The 15008-nt window shown below is 54.2% G+C and overlaps 1 protein-coding gene across 2 annotated transcripts in view; it reads left to right on the top strand.

Moving 5' to 3' along the window:
* Nucleotides 1-15008, top strand: part of RYR1 (ryanodine receptor 1) — a 117694-nt gene that overhangs the window by 49624 nt on the left and 53062 nt on the right. For both annotated transcript variants that reach the window (XM_065899310.1, XM_065899309.1), the window contains exons 47-67: nt 90-259; nt 1682-1902; nt 1986-2076; nt 3027-3167; nt 3565-3728; nt 3838-3916; nt 4177-4266; nt 4719-4859; nt 5230-5304; nt 5403-5478; nt 5820-5943; nt 6262-6377; nt 8146-8213; nt 8309-8430; nt 8898-8947; nt 9368-9428; nt 9558-9796; nt 12276-12357; nt 12886-13016; nt 13255-13587; nt 14593-14833. In XM_065899310.1, the coding sequence (XP_065755382.1) occupies nt 90-259; nt 1682-1902; nt 1986-2076; nt 3027-3167; nt 3565-3728; nt 3838-3916; nt 4177-4266; nt 4719-4859; nt 5230-5304; nt 5403-5478; nt 5820-5943; nt 6262-6377; nt 8146-8213; nt 8309-8430; nt 8898-8947; nt 9368-9428; nt 9558-9796; nt 12276-12357; nt 12886-13016; nt 13255-13587; nt 14593-14833 (2815 nt within the window). The remainder of the gene's footprint in view (nt 1-89; nt 260-1681; nt 1903-1985; nt 2077-3026; nt 3168-3564; nt 3729-3837; nt 3917-4176; nt 4267-4718; nt 4860-5229; nt 5305-5402; nt 5479-5819; nt 5944-6261; nt 6378-8145; nt 8214-8308; nt 8431-8897; nt 8948-9367; nt 9429-9557; nt 9797-12275; nt 12358-12885; nt 13017-13254; nt 13588-14592; nt 14834-15008) is intronic.

Here is a 15008-nt window from a genome sequence, read left to right as displayed (position 1 = left end):
CGGAGGGGCGGGACTCAGCAAGGGAGTGATGCTGGGGAGGAAGGAGAGGGGCCCCAAGGGCAGCCCTGACCCCGCTCTCCTGCCCACAGATGGGGCACTGGTACAGCCAAAGATGTCGGCATCCTTTGTGCCGGACCACAAGGCGTCGATGGTGCTCTTCCTGGACCGCGTGTACGGCATCGAGAACCAGGAGTTCTTGCTGCATGTGCTAGATGTGGGTTTCCTGCCCGACATGCGGGCGGCCGCCTCGCTGGACACGGTGAGCAGTCTGGCCACTCTCCCGGCCCCCAGAGTGGGATGTGTCAGGGGAATAGTGGCAGCACTTTTGTCTGTTCTGAACTTGTGTACATATCATAATCCTCCCTCCCCCACCATCAAGATAGAAAACAAAAACCAAGAAAAACTCTGAGTTCTGGGAAAGGGTGGGTGGAAATCTCCAACACCTCAGGTTATAAAAAAGAATTCTCAGTGATGGCTCAGCACCGTGGAGGTACAAAGACCCATGCACAACAACAAGGACAATAATAATAGAAGGTGACAATGCCAAGGTAAGATGAAGACTGATAACTCACCATTGGTTTGGCCAAATGGAGGAAGCAGTTTCAGTGAGGTGGTGGGGCTAAAGCCTTATGGGAAAGGGTTTAGGAGAGCCTGGGAGGACTTCCCTGGCGGTCCAGTGGTTAAGACTCCACGCTTCCACTGCAGGGGGCGCAGTGGAAGTTTGCCCCCTGGTCAGGGAACTAAGAGCCCATATGCCATGCAGTGCAGCCAAAAAAAGAGAGAGAGAGAGTGAGCCCCTCTCAGAGAGAGGCTGAGAGGTGAGGTGTTGGAGACAGCGAGTGTTGACAGTCTACACAAGTTGGTGACAGAAGAGGCAGGGAAATGGCGATGTGCTGCCTGGGTGAACTTGGTCAAGAGAAGGCTCTTCTTAAGATGGGAGAAATGACTGTTCCCTATTGGGAAAGGGAACCCCGGAACTTGAATCTATAACTACCAGTCTATCAGAAATACAGGGGGCAGAGGAACAAGTTAACTGACACCACTGGGAAGCAACCAACCAAGGCCAAAATGTAGGAAATTCCATTGGACCCATGACTCAGTTTCTTCAGCAAATAAATAGCCTTAAAAAGGGGGGGGGGCGCGGAGGAAAAGGAACAGTTGCTGATGGAGAGACCTGTCAGCCAAGTACAGTATGGGGTTCTTCCTGGGGCCCTGATCCAAACAATCGCAGCTAAATGCAAAGCCATTTTTGAGACAATTAGAGAAAGCTGATCATGATTATTAAGAGATTTCGTTAATTCTGTGAGGTGTGATAATGGCAGCATGCAATGTTAAATAGAAGTATTGATACTTGTCTGAATGGAGATACATATTGAAGTATCTTTGGATAAAATGATATATGGCTGGGGGTTGCATGAAATATTACGGGAAAAAAGGCGAGGGTAGAGAGGAAAAGCATGCAGAAGGTGGGTGTCTGCAGAACAGCCTAATCTGGGTAATGAGGGTTCATTCATTGGCTCCTGGACTTTTGCGTGTATTTGAAATTTTGCATAGTCCAAAGTACTAAGGGTAGTGGAGTCTGGGAGAAGCAGGTTTCAGGGGAAGATCAGAAGCCCGGGTCGTTTGCCCAGAGTTATCCTGGGCGGGTGTCAGGGCTTGATGTCCCCACCCTGCGCCCCAGGCCACTTTCAGCACCACGGAGATGGCGCTGGCGCTGAACCGTTACCTGTGCCTGGCGGTGCTGCCGCTCATCACCAAGTGTGCGCCACTCTTTGCGGGAACCGAGCATCGCGCCATCATGGTGGACTCCATGCTTCACACAGTGTACCGCCTGTCCCGCGGCCGCTCGCTCACCAAGGCGCAGCGCGACGTCATCGAGGAATGCCTGATGGCGCTCTGCAGGTGGGGCGGGACCCTGGTGGGCGGGGCTACGGGTGGGGCGGGCCTCAGGGTGAGATAACCCCGCCCCGTGCATGTCCCCGCAGGTACATCCGCCCGTCCATGCTGCAGCACCTGCTGCGGCGCCTGGTGTTCGACGTGCCCATCCTTAACGAGTTCGCCAAGATGCCGCTCAAGGTGAGGGCAAGCCCTCTTCAGCTTGCGTATTTCCATGCTCCACCCACCATCTTGCTCCACCCACCGGCTTGCTCCGCCCTCGGACTATGGGGCTCATTTGTATCACACCGCCTAGGCCAGTTAACCTGAAAACGCGCGGGCAGCGGGCCCCATGGAAACCTCTTTAACATTCACTTTGCGTCATTGGTGCCTCTAACACTCCCTAATTAGCGTTTAATTCGCATAACAGTGAGCCAACCCCCACCTTAATTAGCATATATTTGCGTGGGGCACACTTTTTCTAATTAGCATGCTTATTTGCATGCTTAGGCCACCGGCCTTCCACTATTCAAATGACTGCATTTATATGAGTAAATAGTACCACAGCTATCCTGAATATTTGCACACTGTCTCTCCTATTATATTTTCATTTGCATGCTAGTTTGCATAAGGAGATACCCCCAACTCAGATATTTTAACTATTTTGCATAATACATCTAAATCAGCCCCCATTTCAAATTTGCATATTGGCTGGTGGAGGCTCTCTTCCCAGCTACCACGTGTTTGCATGGGGTGCTGCCTATGTTTCTATTTGCCGTGTTAATTCACATAAGCACAGATCACTTCATCCGTATGCCCATTTGCACATAACCCTACCCATGGATTAATATCTGCATGCTTATTTGTATAAAGAACACCAGACAAATCCAGCTCTGATTTAATGCCCATCCTGACTCTGAATTAGAGTGCCAAATTTACATAATAAACTGTCCAGGACCACTTCCCAATATGCATGCCTTTCCCCCTTTATTAGCATATCATTTGCATAATCCACACCTCCTTCATAATTTAAAAGCACTGCCACCCCCCACCCCCACCCCAGGGCCTCCCAGGGCCTCCCAGGGCCTTCGTTCGCCTGCCACCTGTTTATGTGCCCCTCATTTGTGTGTCCCCCCCTTGTTCCCACCCAGCTCCTCACCAACCACTATGAGCGTTGTTGGAAGTACTACTGCCTCCCCACAGGCTGGGCCAACTATGGGGTCACCTCGGAGGAAGAGCTGCACCTCACCCGTAAACTCTTCTGGGGCATCTTTGACTCTCTGGCCCATAAGGTCTGGGCACCCAAGGGCCCTAAAAGAAGCCTGTTTGGAGGGTCTGGGGCCCGAAGTCAGGGATCCAGAATGAAATCCTCAAAGTTGGGGGTTCAGGGAGGGAGGCAGTTCCGCAGGTTTGGATCTAGGAGAATCTATGAGTTGGGTCTCTGGTTTGAACATTATGGAAGAGGGAATGGGCGTCTAGTTTGGGGGCTTGGAGGGGGTAGCACAGGGGTGGTTTGAGAGTCCAGGTGGGTCTGAGGTTTGGGTTTCAGGGAGAGAGACCATACTTCATGTCTGAGGGCTCAAGAAAGAGGGGTGATGATTGGAGGGGTGAGTTTGAAGTCCTGGTGCTCCAGGATTTGAAGGCTCCGTCAGGCCTGCAGTGACCCCCCCCCCGCCCTGACCTCCCCAGAAATATGACCCAGAGCTGTACCGCATGGCTATGCCCTGCCTGTGTGCCATCGCAGGGGCCCTGCCCCCCGACTACGTGGACGCCTCATATTCATCCAAGGCTGAGAAAAGGGCCACGGTGGACGCCGAAGGCAACTTTGATCCTAGGCCTGTGGAGACCCTCAAGTGAGGCCTGGGGGCAGGAGGGGGGCCTGGGGGCTGGGAGAAGGAGAGGTTTCAGAGGTGGAAGGAGGGGCCACAGCCCTGACATCTGCTGACCCCACCCTACTAATAGTGTGATCATCCCAGAGAAGCTGGACTCCTTCATTAACAAGTTTGCGGAGTACACACACGAGAAGTGGGCCTTCGACAAGGTTGGCGTCATGGTCCTCCCCTCCCCAGGAACCCCCACCCCTGCCAGCCTTCCTCAAGACCCCAGCTTTCCCCCAGACCCAGATTCTCCCGGAGGGCCCCAGATTTCCCTGAGACCCATAACTCTTCCTGGGATTCACAGCCTCCTCTGGAACCCTCAGCCCCTCCAGGGTTCCCTCTCAGTGTGTGTCCACACCTCATCCTGCTCCCATGCCCCGCTCCATAGTGACACTGCCCCCACCTGTCCCCTCTCCACCTCCAGATCCAGAACAACTGGTCCTATGGGGAGAACATAGATGAGGAACTGAAGACCCATCCCATGCTGAGGCCCTACAAGACATTTTCAGAGAAGGTGACCAAGCCTTGGCGCCCAAGGTGGGGGTCCAAAATTTGGGGGATCAGGGAGGGGTGAGGCAGCTTCATGGGCTTGGATCTAGCTGGATCTGCGGGTTAAGGCTCCCCATCCATGGACTTTGCCTTCCCTCAAACTTGGCTGCCTCCCCTAGACCCCAGACTCCTAGTGTCCCTTCTCTTAGAGTTGGAGAGACTGGGTTTGATTCCTTGACCATACAACTTAACTTCTCTGAGTCTCACGTATAAAAGGGGATAATGAGAGTTTGGGAAGCTCTGTTACAGAACAGGTAAGACACCTGGATTGAATTCAGACTGGACCACTTCCTAGCCACATGGTCAGGGCTTTCCCCTTTTGGGACACTGGAGGCCAGTGAGGCTGAGCCAGGGGCTCCTACCTCCACCTCCCTCTCACCCCATTCCACCAACTCCACTCCTTCCTGTCCACCCCAGGACAAAGAGATTTACCGCTGGCCCATCAAGGAGTCCTTGAAGGCCATGATTGCCTGGGAATGGACGATAGAGAAAGCCAGGGAGGGTGAGGAGGAGAAGACGGAGAAGAAAAAAACCCGGAAGATATCCCAAAGTGCCCAGGTGGAGGCGGGGCTGGGACAGGGGGCGGGGTCATGAGGGGGTGGTGAGCGGCTGGAATAAGGGGCAGGGCCAGGAGAGGGTGGGGCCAGGCAGGAGGTGGGGTCGAGAGGGGGATAAGGGCCACGGGGAAAAAGGTGGGGTCAGCAGAAGGGGGAAGGCCAGGAGGGGGTGCAGGAGAAGGCTGAGAGATCTGGGAAGGGAGAGGGCATGGGTCTGAAGAACTGCAAAGGGCAGAAGAGAGGAGGGTGGCTTAGAGACAGGGACTTAAGGAGAGGGCACAGAGGAGGGGTGTAGGGCCAGGTAGGGGGGATAAATTGGCTTGGGGGCTGGGCTTCCCGCTAGTCCGTCCATCTTTCCCTTGTCTCCCCAGACCTATGATCCACGGGAAGGCTACAACCCCCAGCCTCCCGACCTCACCGGAGTTACCCTGTCCCGGGAGCTGCAGGTGAGTCTTCTGATCCTTTATTCGGGGACTGGAGGTGTCTGTTGGGAGAGGAAGACATCCTCTGAATGTGGGCTTTGACCCTTTGCATCCTCTCCCAGGCCATGGCAGAACAACTGGCGGAAAATTACCACAACACATGGGGACGGAAGAAGAAACAGGAGCTGGAAGCCAAGGGTGAGGCACCCACCCCACGCCGCACAGACTCCCCCTTCGCCGTAGTCCCCTAGTCACAGGCTCCGGAGTCATAAGGGCCTGGGTTAGAGTTGTGTGAGTTTGAACAGTCGCTTTCACCCCACTGAACCTTCGTTTCTGTGTCTCTACAATGGGGATAATCACAGCATTTACTCCTTATGGGCTGTGGTGAGGATGTGAGGAGCCTCTCTGAAAGCAATGTTTGGTTATTCTTATCTCTGTCTTTATTACTATAATTATGCACACCCTGAACTTCAGGAACCACTTCAATGAGCGGCCTGGGTCCCCCCCACTCCCCTGATTTCTGGTCTTTGCTGCGCCAGGTGGTGGGACCCACCCCCTGCTGGTTCCCTACGACACGCTCACGGCCAAGGAGAAGGCACGAGATAGAGAGAAGGCCCAGGAGCTGCTGAAGTTCCTGCAGATGAACGGCTACGCGGTCACCAGGCAAGCGGGCTGGAAGACTGTCCCGGGACGGGTAGGGAAAGTGGGCGGAACCCCGGCAAAAGCTGGGATAGGTGAGTCCTAGGTAGCGGAGGCGGAGACAGAGAGAGGAAGATGATGGGGGAGGGGCCTGGGAGCAGAGGCAGGGCCATAGAGGGGTGGGGCCTGGGGCAGAGGTGGGGCCAGAGAGGGGAGGAGCCTAAGAAGGGTGGGGCCTAGAAAGCGGAGGCAGGGCCTGGGGGAATCCAGGCCGAACTGGAAAAAGGCGGGAAACACGGCGGCTCTGCGTCTGGGCTGACCTCTCGTTCTGCCTGCACGCAGGGGCCTTAAGGACATGGAACTGGACACGTCTTCCATTGAGAAACGGTTCGCCTTCGGCTTCCTGCAGCAGTTGCTCCGCTGGATGGACATTTCTCAGGAGTTTATCGCCCATCTGGGTACGGAGAATTCCCTCCCCGTCCCCGCCCTAGCTGCAGTTTCACAAAGGCACCCAGTTCATTCATTTCTCCTTCCTCCCCTCATCTAATCATTGTGCCAGACATTGTTCTAGGGGTTGACAATAAGACAGTGAACAAGAAGACAAAGATCCCTGTCGTCCTGCAGCTTATATTCCTGTGGTGGATTCAGCCATTTAAAGTCGGAAATAAGGAGATCACTGAGTGTGTCAGAAAGCGATTAGTGTTGTGGGAAGAGGAATACACTAGAGCTAGCTAAAGAGGGTTGGGAGTGGGGGCCGGTTGTAATTTTAAACGGAGTGTTCCAGGACTTCTTGGTGGTCCCGTGGGTTCAGATGCTGCACTTCCACTGCAGGGGTCATGGGTTTGATCCCTGGTCGGGGAACTAAGATCCCACGTGCCCTGCTGTGCGGTCAAATAAATAAATAGAGTATTCCAGGAAGCTGGGGAGAGAGCTGTGTGGTCATCTGGGGAGAGTATTTTAGGGAGAGGAACAACCAGTGCAGAGGTCGCTGATGTGCGTGCGTATCAGGAGGCCCATGTGGCTGAAGCAGAGCGACAGAGGGGAAGAGTGAGAGGAAATGGGGTCAGTGACAGGCAGATCATGACAGGCTTTGCAGGCCATGGTGAGGACTGTGGCTTTTTGCTGTGAGTGAGATGGTGCCACGGGAGCATTCTAAGCAGGAGAGGGCCCTGATCTGCCTTGGGTGTTCACAGGCTCCCTCTGGCTGCCTGTGGGAGCAGACTGAGGGGGGCAGGAGCAGAAGAGAGTGAGAACTGGGCAGATTCTGGATCTATTTTGAAGGCTGAGGCTGTTGGGATGCCCCACAGATGCCTCTTATATATCACTAAGAATCACAGCTGGGGCCCCTATGATCCCTTCCTGCTTCCCCTAGAGAGCCCCAGCATTCCCCTTAAGAGCCACCCAGGAACCCCCAAATTCCCTTCAGGTGAGTGAGTGGCCCAGCAGGATTCACTCATACATCTCACCCCAAATCCCACGTGAGCCAGACCTCCATGCTGCACAGCCTCCTGGCAATTCCCTCTCCTCCCTGAACCTCAGTTTGCTCATCTGTGAAAGGGGGATTCTGTTCACCATAACCAGCTACAGTTCTGTCACTTATTTGCTGAGTGACCTGGAGTGAGCTATTTCACCTCACTTTCCTCATCTGTAAAATGGGAATGAAGGACCAAGTATACAGGCCTCCAGGTTGGGAGGAGATTGTGCAAGAACATGTCTCACAGTGCCAGGGGACATAGCGAGTGTTTAGTAATTGGAGCCTCATTTATTATTATTATTATTATTTTAATAGTACTATTAGTTTAATAATATGAATTGTTACCGTCACTACGATGATGATGATGATGACTGAAACAGATTTCCACTTTAAAGTTGAATCTAATCTGTCTACATTGACTTCTTGTTTCATTCATTCATTCCACATCTACTTAGTGCCAGACATTGAAGTTCAGAAAGAAAAGGACTTGTGATTGGTGAGGAGGGCGATGTTCCATGGCCTTACCCCATCCCAGTTTGTCCTCCTCCCCATTTTCAGCCTCAGGAAGGGTTTGATCAAGGAGTTAGGGGGATCAGATGAAAGATAGGGGAGAGAGGTTTACCTCAAAGCCAATACAAGTGACTTCATACCAGGAGGCAATCTCCTATCATATCCCAACTCTGCCCCCTCAGAAAACCCTGAGTTCCCTAGCCTTGAAGCCACCATGACCCCTATTTGCCTTCCCCCACCAGAGGCTGTGGTCAGCAGTGGACGAGTGGAAAAGTCCCCTCACGAACAGGAGATTAAATTCTTTGCCAAGGTGAGAGGCGGGCTCAGAAGCTGGAGGAGGCTGGGGACTGGTGGGCTCTCCTCTCTCTTCACCCAATCCCCTTCGTCTCTTCCCCACGCCCCCAGATCCTGCTGCCTTTGATCAACCAGTACTTCACCAACCACTGCCTCTATTTCCTGTCCACACCAGCCAAATTGCTGGGCAGTGGTGGCCACGCCTCCAACAAGGAGAAGGAAATGATCACCAGGTGCGCCCCCCTGGGACCTGTGACTCACACCCCTGACCTCACGGCATTGTAATCCTGGATCTTTTCCTCCCACCCTTGGACCTTAGAGGCTCTGTCCTAGGTGCTGGGCACTGATCAGTCTACCTGCAGAGGTGATGGAAGGGCTATAGGGTGACCAACCGTCCTGGTGTGCCCCAGGACATGGGACTTTCAGGCAACCTGGGACTAATTGGTCACCCTGTCAGAATGGCAGACCGGACTCCCCACCCCCAGCATACCAGTTACTGCTTGTGACTTTCAAGCCGGTTCATCTCTCTGCCCCTCTGCACCCCCTCTGTCTCCTTCGTTTTCTCCCCCATCATCCTTTCTCCTCCTGGCTCTGTCTTCTGTCCCTCTCCCCCGTCTTCCCTGTCCCTCCTCCTCTCATTGTGTCCCCTTGGTGTCCTCGCTCCCTGTTTCTCCTGTCCTGTTTCTTTCTCTTTCTTCAGCCTCTTCTGCAAGCTTGCCGCTCTTGTCCGTCACCGAGTCTCTCTCTTTGGTAAGTAGCTCTGCTCCCGAGCCCTTCTCCCCAATCTTCCCTCTCTTCCCCTCTTCACAACCTCGCCCTGAAGAAATACGGCCCCGGTTCATGCCTTAATCTGAACAACTTTCACTGTGTTCTTCCTCTGGACTTGCACGTGGAGTGGGTGGTCCTGGGGACAGAGCAGTGATGGGATAGTCCTGGGCCCTGCCGTCATGGAACTCTCAGACTCATCACCAGACGGTGACGGCCCAGAGGTCAGGGCCAGGATGGGGGAGGGACAGGCAGAGGGATCACAGCCAGGATGAGGGAAGGACAGGGGCCTATGGGAGTCTAGGTGGGGTGGGGATGGATGAAGAGAGATCAGCTGAGTTGGCTGTAGAGGGAGGTACTGTCCCCATAACCCTTTCTTCACCCAAGCCCAACTTCCTCCCTCAGGGACGGATGCCCCAGCTGTGGTCAACTGTCTTCATATCCTGGCACGCTCCCTGGATGCCAGGTGGGGCTAAGGGTCGTGGTGCCCACTCCCATTCTAAGTGTGCTCCCACCCCCAACCCCTGTGCTCCTAGACTCCCCTCAATCTTGAATCTCAGATTCTGGAGCTGGTTTGCCCCCACTTCCCTGTTAGGACCGTGATGAAGTCTGGCCCCGAGATCGTGAAGGCTGGCCTCCGTTCCTTCTTTGAGAGTGCCTCGGAGGACATCGAGAAGATGGTGGAGAACCTGCGGCTAGGCAAGGTGTCGCAGACACGCACGCAGGTGAAGGGTGTGGGCCAGAACCTCACCTACACCACCGTGGCCCTGCTGCCTGTGCTCACCACCCTCTTCCAGCACATCGCCCAGCACCAGTTTGGAGACGATGTTATCTGTAAGGGCTCCTGATCCCAAGGGCAGTTGTTGTTGGGGGGGGAGGTGTCAGTTCAACCAACACCACCCATCCCAGTGTGCCTGATAGAATCTGCAGGTGTTTCAGTGTTATATTTATTGAGAGGATACATTGCCATAAGCAAAGTGTGCATTCATTTCAGAAAATTGGTAGGTAAGAGAATGAGTTAATCAGAGCATTAATTCCACAGCTCTAACAAAAGAACCTAAATCACAGTAGCTTAAACAAGTGACAGATATATTTCTTTTTCATGTAACAGTCTACTGGTAGGTTGATCATGATGTCAGAAGCCCCGATTCCTTCCATCTTGTTGCTCTGCCATCCCTGAAATGTTGCCTTTATCCATATGGTCCAAGAGGGTGCACCATCACCTTCTCATTCTAGCCAGTAGGAGACAAGAGAAAACAGAGGAGGGCACCTCAGTTCTTTTAAAGGAACAACGTAGAAACGGCCCACATCACTTCTGCTCACATTTATCCTATTGGCCGGAACTTAGCATATGGCCACATGTCACTGTAAGGAAGGCTAGGATGGTAGACTTTATTCATGTATTGAGCTAAGTATGGAGGTCTCTTACCAGGAAGAAGAGGAGAGCAGGAAGAAGGTAAGAGCAGGTACTGGGAGTCAATCGGCAGTGTCTGCTGTATTTATCCTACCAAATGGCACCTACAGTGTGTGACCCAGCCGGGATCTTGTGTGTAACATAGTGCTGTTAATGAGGCACGGGCAAGATAAAGCACCCAGTAGGGGGTGAAGACGTTGTATGTTCAGGTACTCAAAAAGCCCTACAAGAGGTAGAGCATGGCAGAGGCAGGAAAGGACAGGAAGGGCTGGTGGGAGAGATGTCTTGGAGGCCGAGGAGATAGGCTCTAGAGAGGAGGCATCCAGATTGAGGCCCTGGCCTGGGGACCTGGGGACAGTGGGGCCTCCATGAGACAAGTTGGAAGAAATAACAAGTTTGAGGGAGATGCCAAGGTCAGTTTGGGGTTCGGTGGTTGTGAGGGGCCCAGGGGGTCGGAGGCATCCAGGATGGGCTGTGAGGACTGAGGGGTAGGGAAAGCCTGTCTCAGCTCACTGCTGATTTGACATTGACAAAAATTTTTAAAGAAGTAGCACTTGGATGGGGTTCTTTCCCGGCTCCAACATTTTTTTTTCGGCCGCGCCATGGGGCACGCGGGATCTTAGTTCCCCAACCAGGGATTGAACCCGAGCCCTTGGCAGTGAGAGCAAGGGGTCCGAACCACTGGACTGCCAGGGAATCCCTCCAACATTTTATTCTGAAAATTTTAAAACATACAGTAAAGTAGAAGAGAATTGTTAACAATCTGCCCCATTTGTTTTACCTTTCACTTTATGAGTGAAAGTATTTCCAAACTTTTTGTTGAACTTTTTGTTTTTAAATTTATTTTAATTTATTTTTGGCTGCATTGGGTCTTTGCTGCTGCATGCGGGCTTTCTCTAGTTGCGGCGAGCGGGGGCTACTCTTCGTTGCTGTGCGCGGGCTTCTCATCGCGGTGACTTTTCTTGTTGCAGAGCACGGGCCCTAGGCACGCGGGCTTCAGTAGTTGTGGCACACGGGCTCAGTAATTGTGGCTTGTGGGCTCTAGAGTGCAGGCCAGTAGTTGTGGTGCATGGGCTTAGTTGCTCTGTGGCATGTGGGATCTTCCCAGACCGGGGTTCGAACCCGTGTCCCCTGCATTGGCAGGCAGACTCTTAACCACTGCGCCACCAGGGAAGCCCTTGTTGAACTTTTGAATGTGAGTTGCACACACACAGTGACACCTCATCCCTAAATACTCAGCCTGCAACACCTGAATGTTACAGAACGTTCTCTCGTGTACCCACAATATCAGTATCACACCTAACCTGACTACAGTTAAATTTCCCTATTACCCTCAAAATGTCTTTGATTTTTTTTTTTTAATTCAGAATTCAGTGAAGTTTCTCTCATTGCATTTGGTTGTTATGTCTCTGTCGTCTCTTTTCAATCTAGAACAGTCCCCCTGCCCTCTTTTTGCCTCATGACATTTAGGAAGTTGATGAGGTTCTTAACCTGGCCTTCTGGGGTGGGGGGTATGTGGATAACCAATATTGAAGTCACAATTGGATGTCTGTTTGCATTTGCTGGAGAGAGTGTCCATCACTATCATCAAGAGATCCGTGACTCCTCTCCAAGAACAGCTAGCCTTCATTGAGTGCCTCCTGTGTGCCCTGTTCCAGTTGCTTTCTGAGTATTGACTCATTTAATCAATCACAACAACCCCATGAGGAAGATACTATAATTATCCACATTTTACAGAGAGGGAAACTAAGGCCGCGAGAGAGCTGGTACTTGCTCAAGTAACAAAACTTGTAAATGGCAGGCTGGCTCTACAACCCCTGCTCTTACCCGTCATTTGGAGACAAGGGAGGGGGTTAGAGAAGAACCGGTACGGACCCTCACCCTCCCTCTTTCCCTCAGTGGATGATGTCCAGGTCTCTTGCTACCGAACCCTGTGCAGTATCTACTCTCTGGGAACCACCAAGAACCCTTACGTGGAAAAGTAAGGAGAGACAGCCATAGTTTGGGGCTGGGGTGGATACTGTGGGGGCCCAGGGAGGGGAGGGCACAGGAGAATGTGGGGGTGATTGAAAAGCCGGGAAATGGTCAAAGTCTTCAAAAGACGTCCGCATCGTGGCCACTGCAGTTCCTCAGGATGGCCACGTGAGGGCGCACGGAGGAAGGCCAGTGAAGAAAGTGGAGGCCACTGGTTGGGGGCCAGGTGGGCACAGGCGCTTGGCGGCCGGGATGGCAGGTTGTTCTGGGCTGGCAGGGGGTACGCAGAAACCCTGGCGGCCCACAGGAGCCAGGCATGCTGGGGGCACTGGAGAGGGCCGCTGGCAGTGCCAGAATCACCGGTAGAGCAAAAGGGCACTCAGGAAACCCAGGGAGCCGGCCGCATTGGTGACCACCAGTGAATGGCATCTCTGCCCCAAAGTGTCCTGGGGAGAGGCACTTCTGTGGAGGAAGGGACTGGGATCCAGGACAGGGCGGCGGGGGCGTGGGAGCTGAGCACAGCCTCGTCTTCCAGGCTTCGGCCAGCCCTGGGCGAGTGCCTCGCCTGCCTGGCAGCGGCCATGCCGGTGGCGTTCCTGGAACCTCAGCTGAACGAGTATAACGCCTGCTCAGTGTACACCACCAAATCTCCCCGGGAGCGGGCCAGTAAGTCGGGCGGGGCTGGGGCAGCCGTTCAGGGTTATACTCCACCTGCACCGGTTCCAGGGAGACCCACTGTGGGTAGTGTGGCCCAGTCGGGGCTCTGAGGGGCTGAGGATTTCTCAGGTTGGGGGCGCTCCAGATTGGGGAACCCCAGAGTTTGTGGGTGCTCTGGGTTATGGTGTGGACACTGAGGTCTGGGCACGATGGGTTGGCATGCCCTGACCCCCTCCCCACACCCCAGTCTTGGGGCTCCCCAGTAGCGTGGAGGAGATGTGTCCTGACATCCCGGTGCTGGAGCGGCTCATGGCAGACATCGGGGGGCTGGCTGAGTCGGGGGCCCGCTACACAGAGATGCCGCACGTCATCGAGATCACGCTGCCCATGCTGTGCAGCTACCTGCCCCGCTGGTGGGAGCGCGGACCCGAGGCACCCCCGCCTGCCCTGCCTGCAGGGGCCCCTCCACCCTGCACAGCCATCACCTCCGACCATCTCAACTCCCTGCTGGGGAACATCCTGCGGATCATCGTCAACAACCTGGGCATCGACGAGGCCTCGTGGATGAAGCGGCTGGCTGGTGGGTCCGGCGGGCCTGGGGCTCCGGTCCCTGGACCTGATGGTCTCAGAGGGAGATCTCAGAGGGTCCATGGTTTTCTGGGAGTGGGGAGGAGTCAGAGCTCAGTTTTCTCGGGGTCACAAGGCCAGAGGTCATCCTAAGGGGTCAGAATCTCAGGCTGAGGTGGAGTCCTCCAGGCTGGAGTCTGAATTTCTGGAGCCTTGAAGAGGGTTAGGTCATGGGTTAGAAACTGGGTCAGAAGGCTGAGTTCCTTATACAAAGGGTCAGAGGACCAGGTCAAATACCAGGGTCCCCGATATGGACAGTTAGGGTTCTGGGTCAGGGGTCAAGAAATGAATCTTTAAAAGATTGGGGCTCCTGGTTCAGAAGTTCCATGTCAGGGGACTTCTCTGGCGGTCCAGTGGTTGGGACTCACTGTAGGGGCCTGGGTTCAATCCCTGGTCGGGGAACTAGGATCCCACAAGCCACGCGGCATGGCCAAAAAAAAAAAAAATCATGACTTGTAAGTTCCTTGTCAGGAGTTAAGTTTTGGATCAGGGCCAAGCTAGAGAATCAGGGCTGAGGTCAGAGGCCAGGGTCAGAGGTCAGAGGCTGTGGTAAGAAACCAGGGTCATAGTCAGAAATCATGTGGTGAGGTATGTCGGGGTATAGACCAGGTCAGCGGTTAAAGACTGGGGTGAGGTGTCATAGGCTAGGGTAAGATATCAGGTTAGGATTCAGTTGTTGGAGTCAGAAGTCAAGCACTTGTGTCGGGCTGAGGGGTCACAGTTTCAGGTCAAGGGTTAGGGTTGGGATCCAGGATCAGGGGCTATGTCAGAGGTCACAGCCCGAGGTCAGGAGTGGGATCAGAGGTAGAGGCTGGGGTCGATGACAGCTGCTGGGTCAGAGGTACAGGTCGGAAGTCGTGGGATGGGAACAGAGGTCAGGGGTGGGATCAGAGGTCTTAGGTCAGGTGCTGGAGTCAGTGGCCGGCCAGCAGCACCTGCGCCCCCTCTGGTTCTGCAGTGTTTGCCCAGCCCATCGTGAGCCGGGCCCGGCCTGAGCTCCTGCACTCACACTTCATCCCCACCATCGGGCGGCTGCGCAAGCGGGCAGGGAAGGTGGTGTCCGAGGAGGAGCAGCTGCGCCTAGAGGCCAAGGCGGAAGCCGAGGAGGGCGAGCTCCTGGTGCGGGATGAGTTCTCTGTACTCTGCCGGGACCTGTACGCCCTCTATCCGCTGCTCATCCGCTACGTGGACAACAACAGGTCAGCATGTCCCCAGCCGTCCCCCCACACACCCCAGCCTGACCCCTGGCTTCCTTGGACCCCATCTGACCTCTCGCCTCTGACTTGCTATAAACTTCTTGCAATTCTCACTCAGTCCTACCCAACCTTCTGACCCCCAGCCCCTGTTGCTTACAGACCAACCAAAGCCAGCCTG

The sequence above is a fragment of the Phocoena phocoena genome, chromosome 20 (assembly GCF_963924675.1).
Source record: "Phocoena phocoena chromosome 20, mPhoPho1.1, whole genome shotgun sequence".
NCBI lineage: Eukaryota > Metazoa > Chordata > Mammalia > Artiodactyla > Phocoenidae > Phocoena > Phocoena phocoena.
Note: the sequence above shows the minus strand (reverse complement) of the source record. Positions and strands in the feature narration are given on the sequence as shown.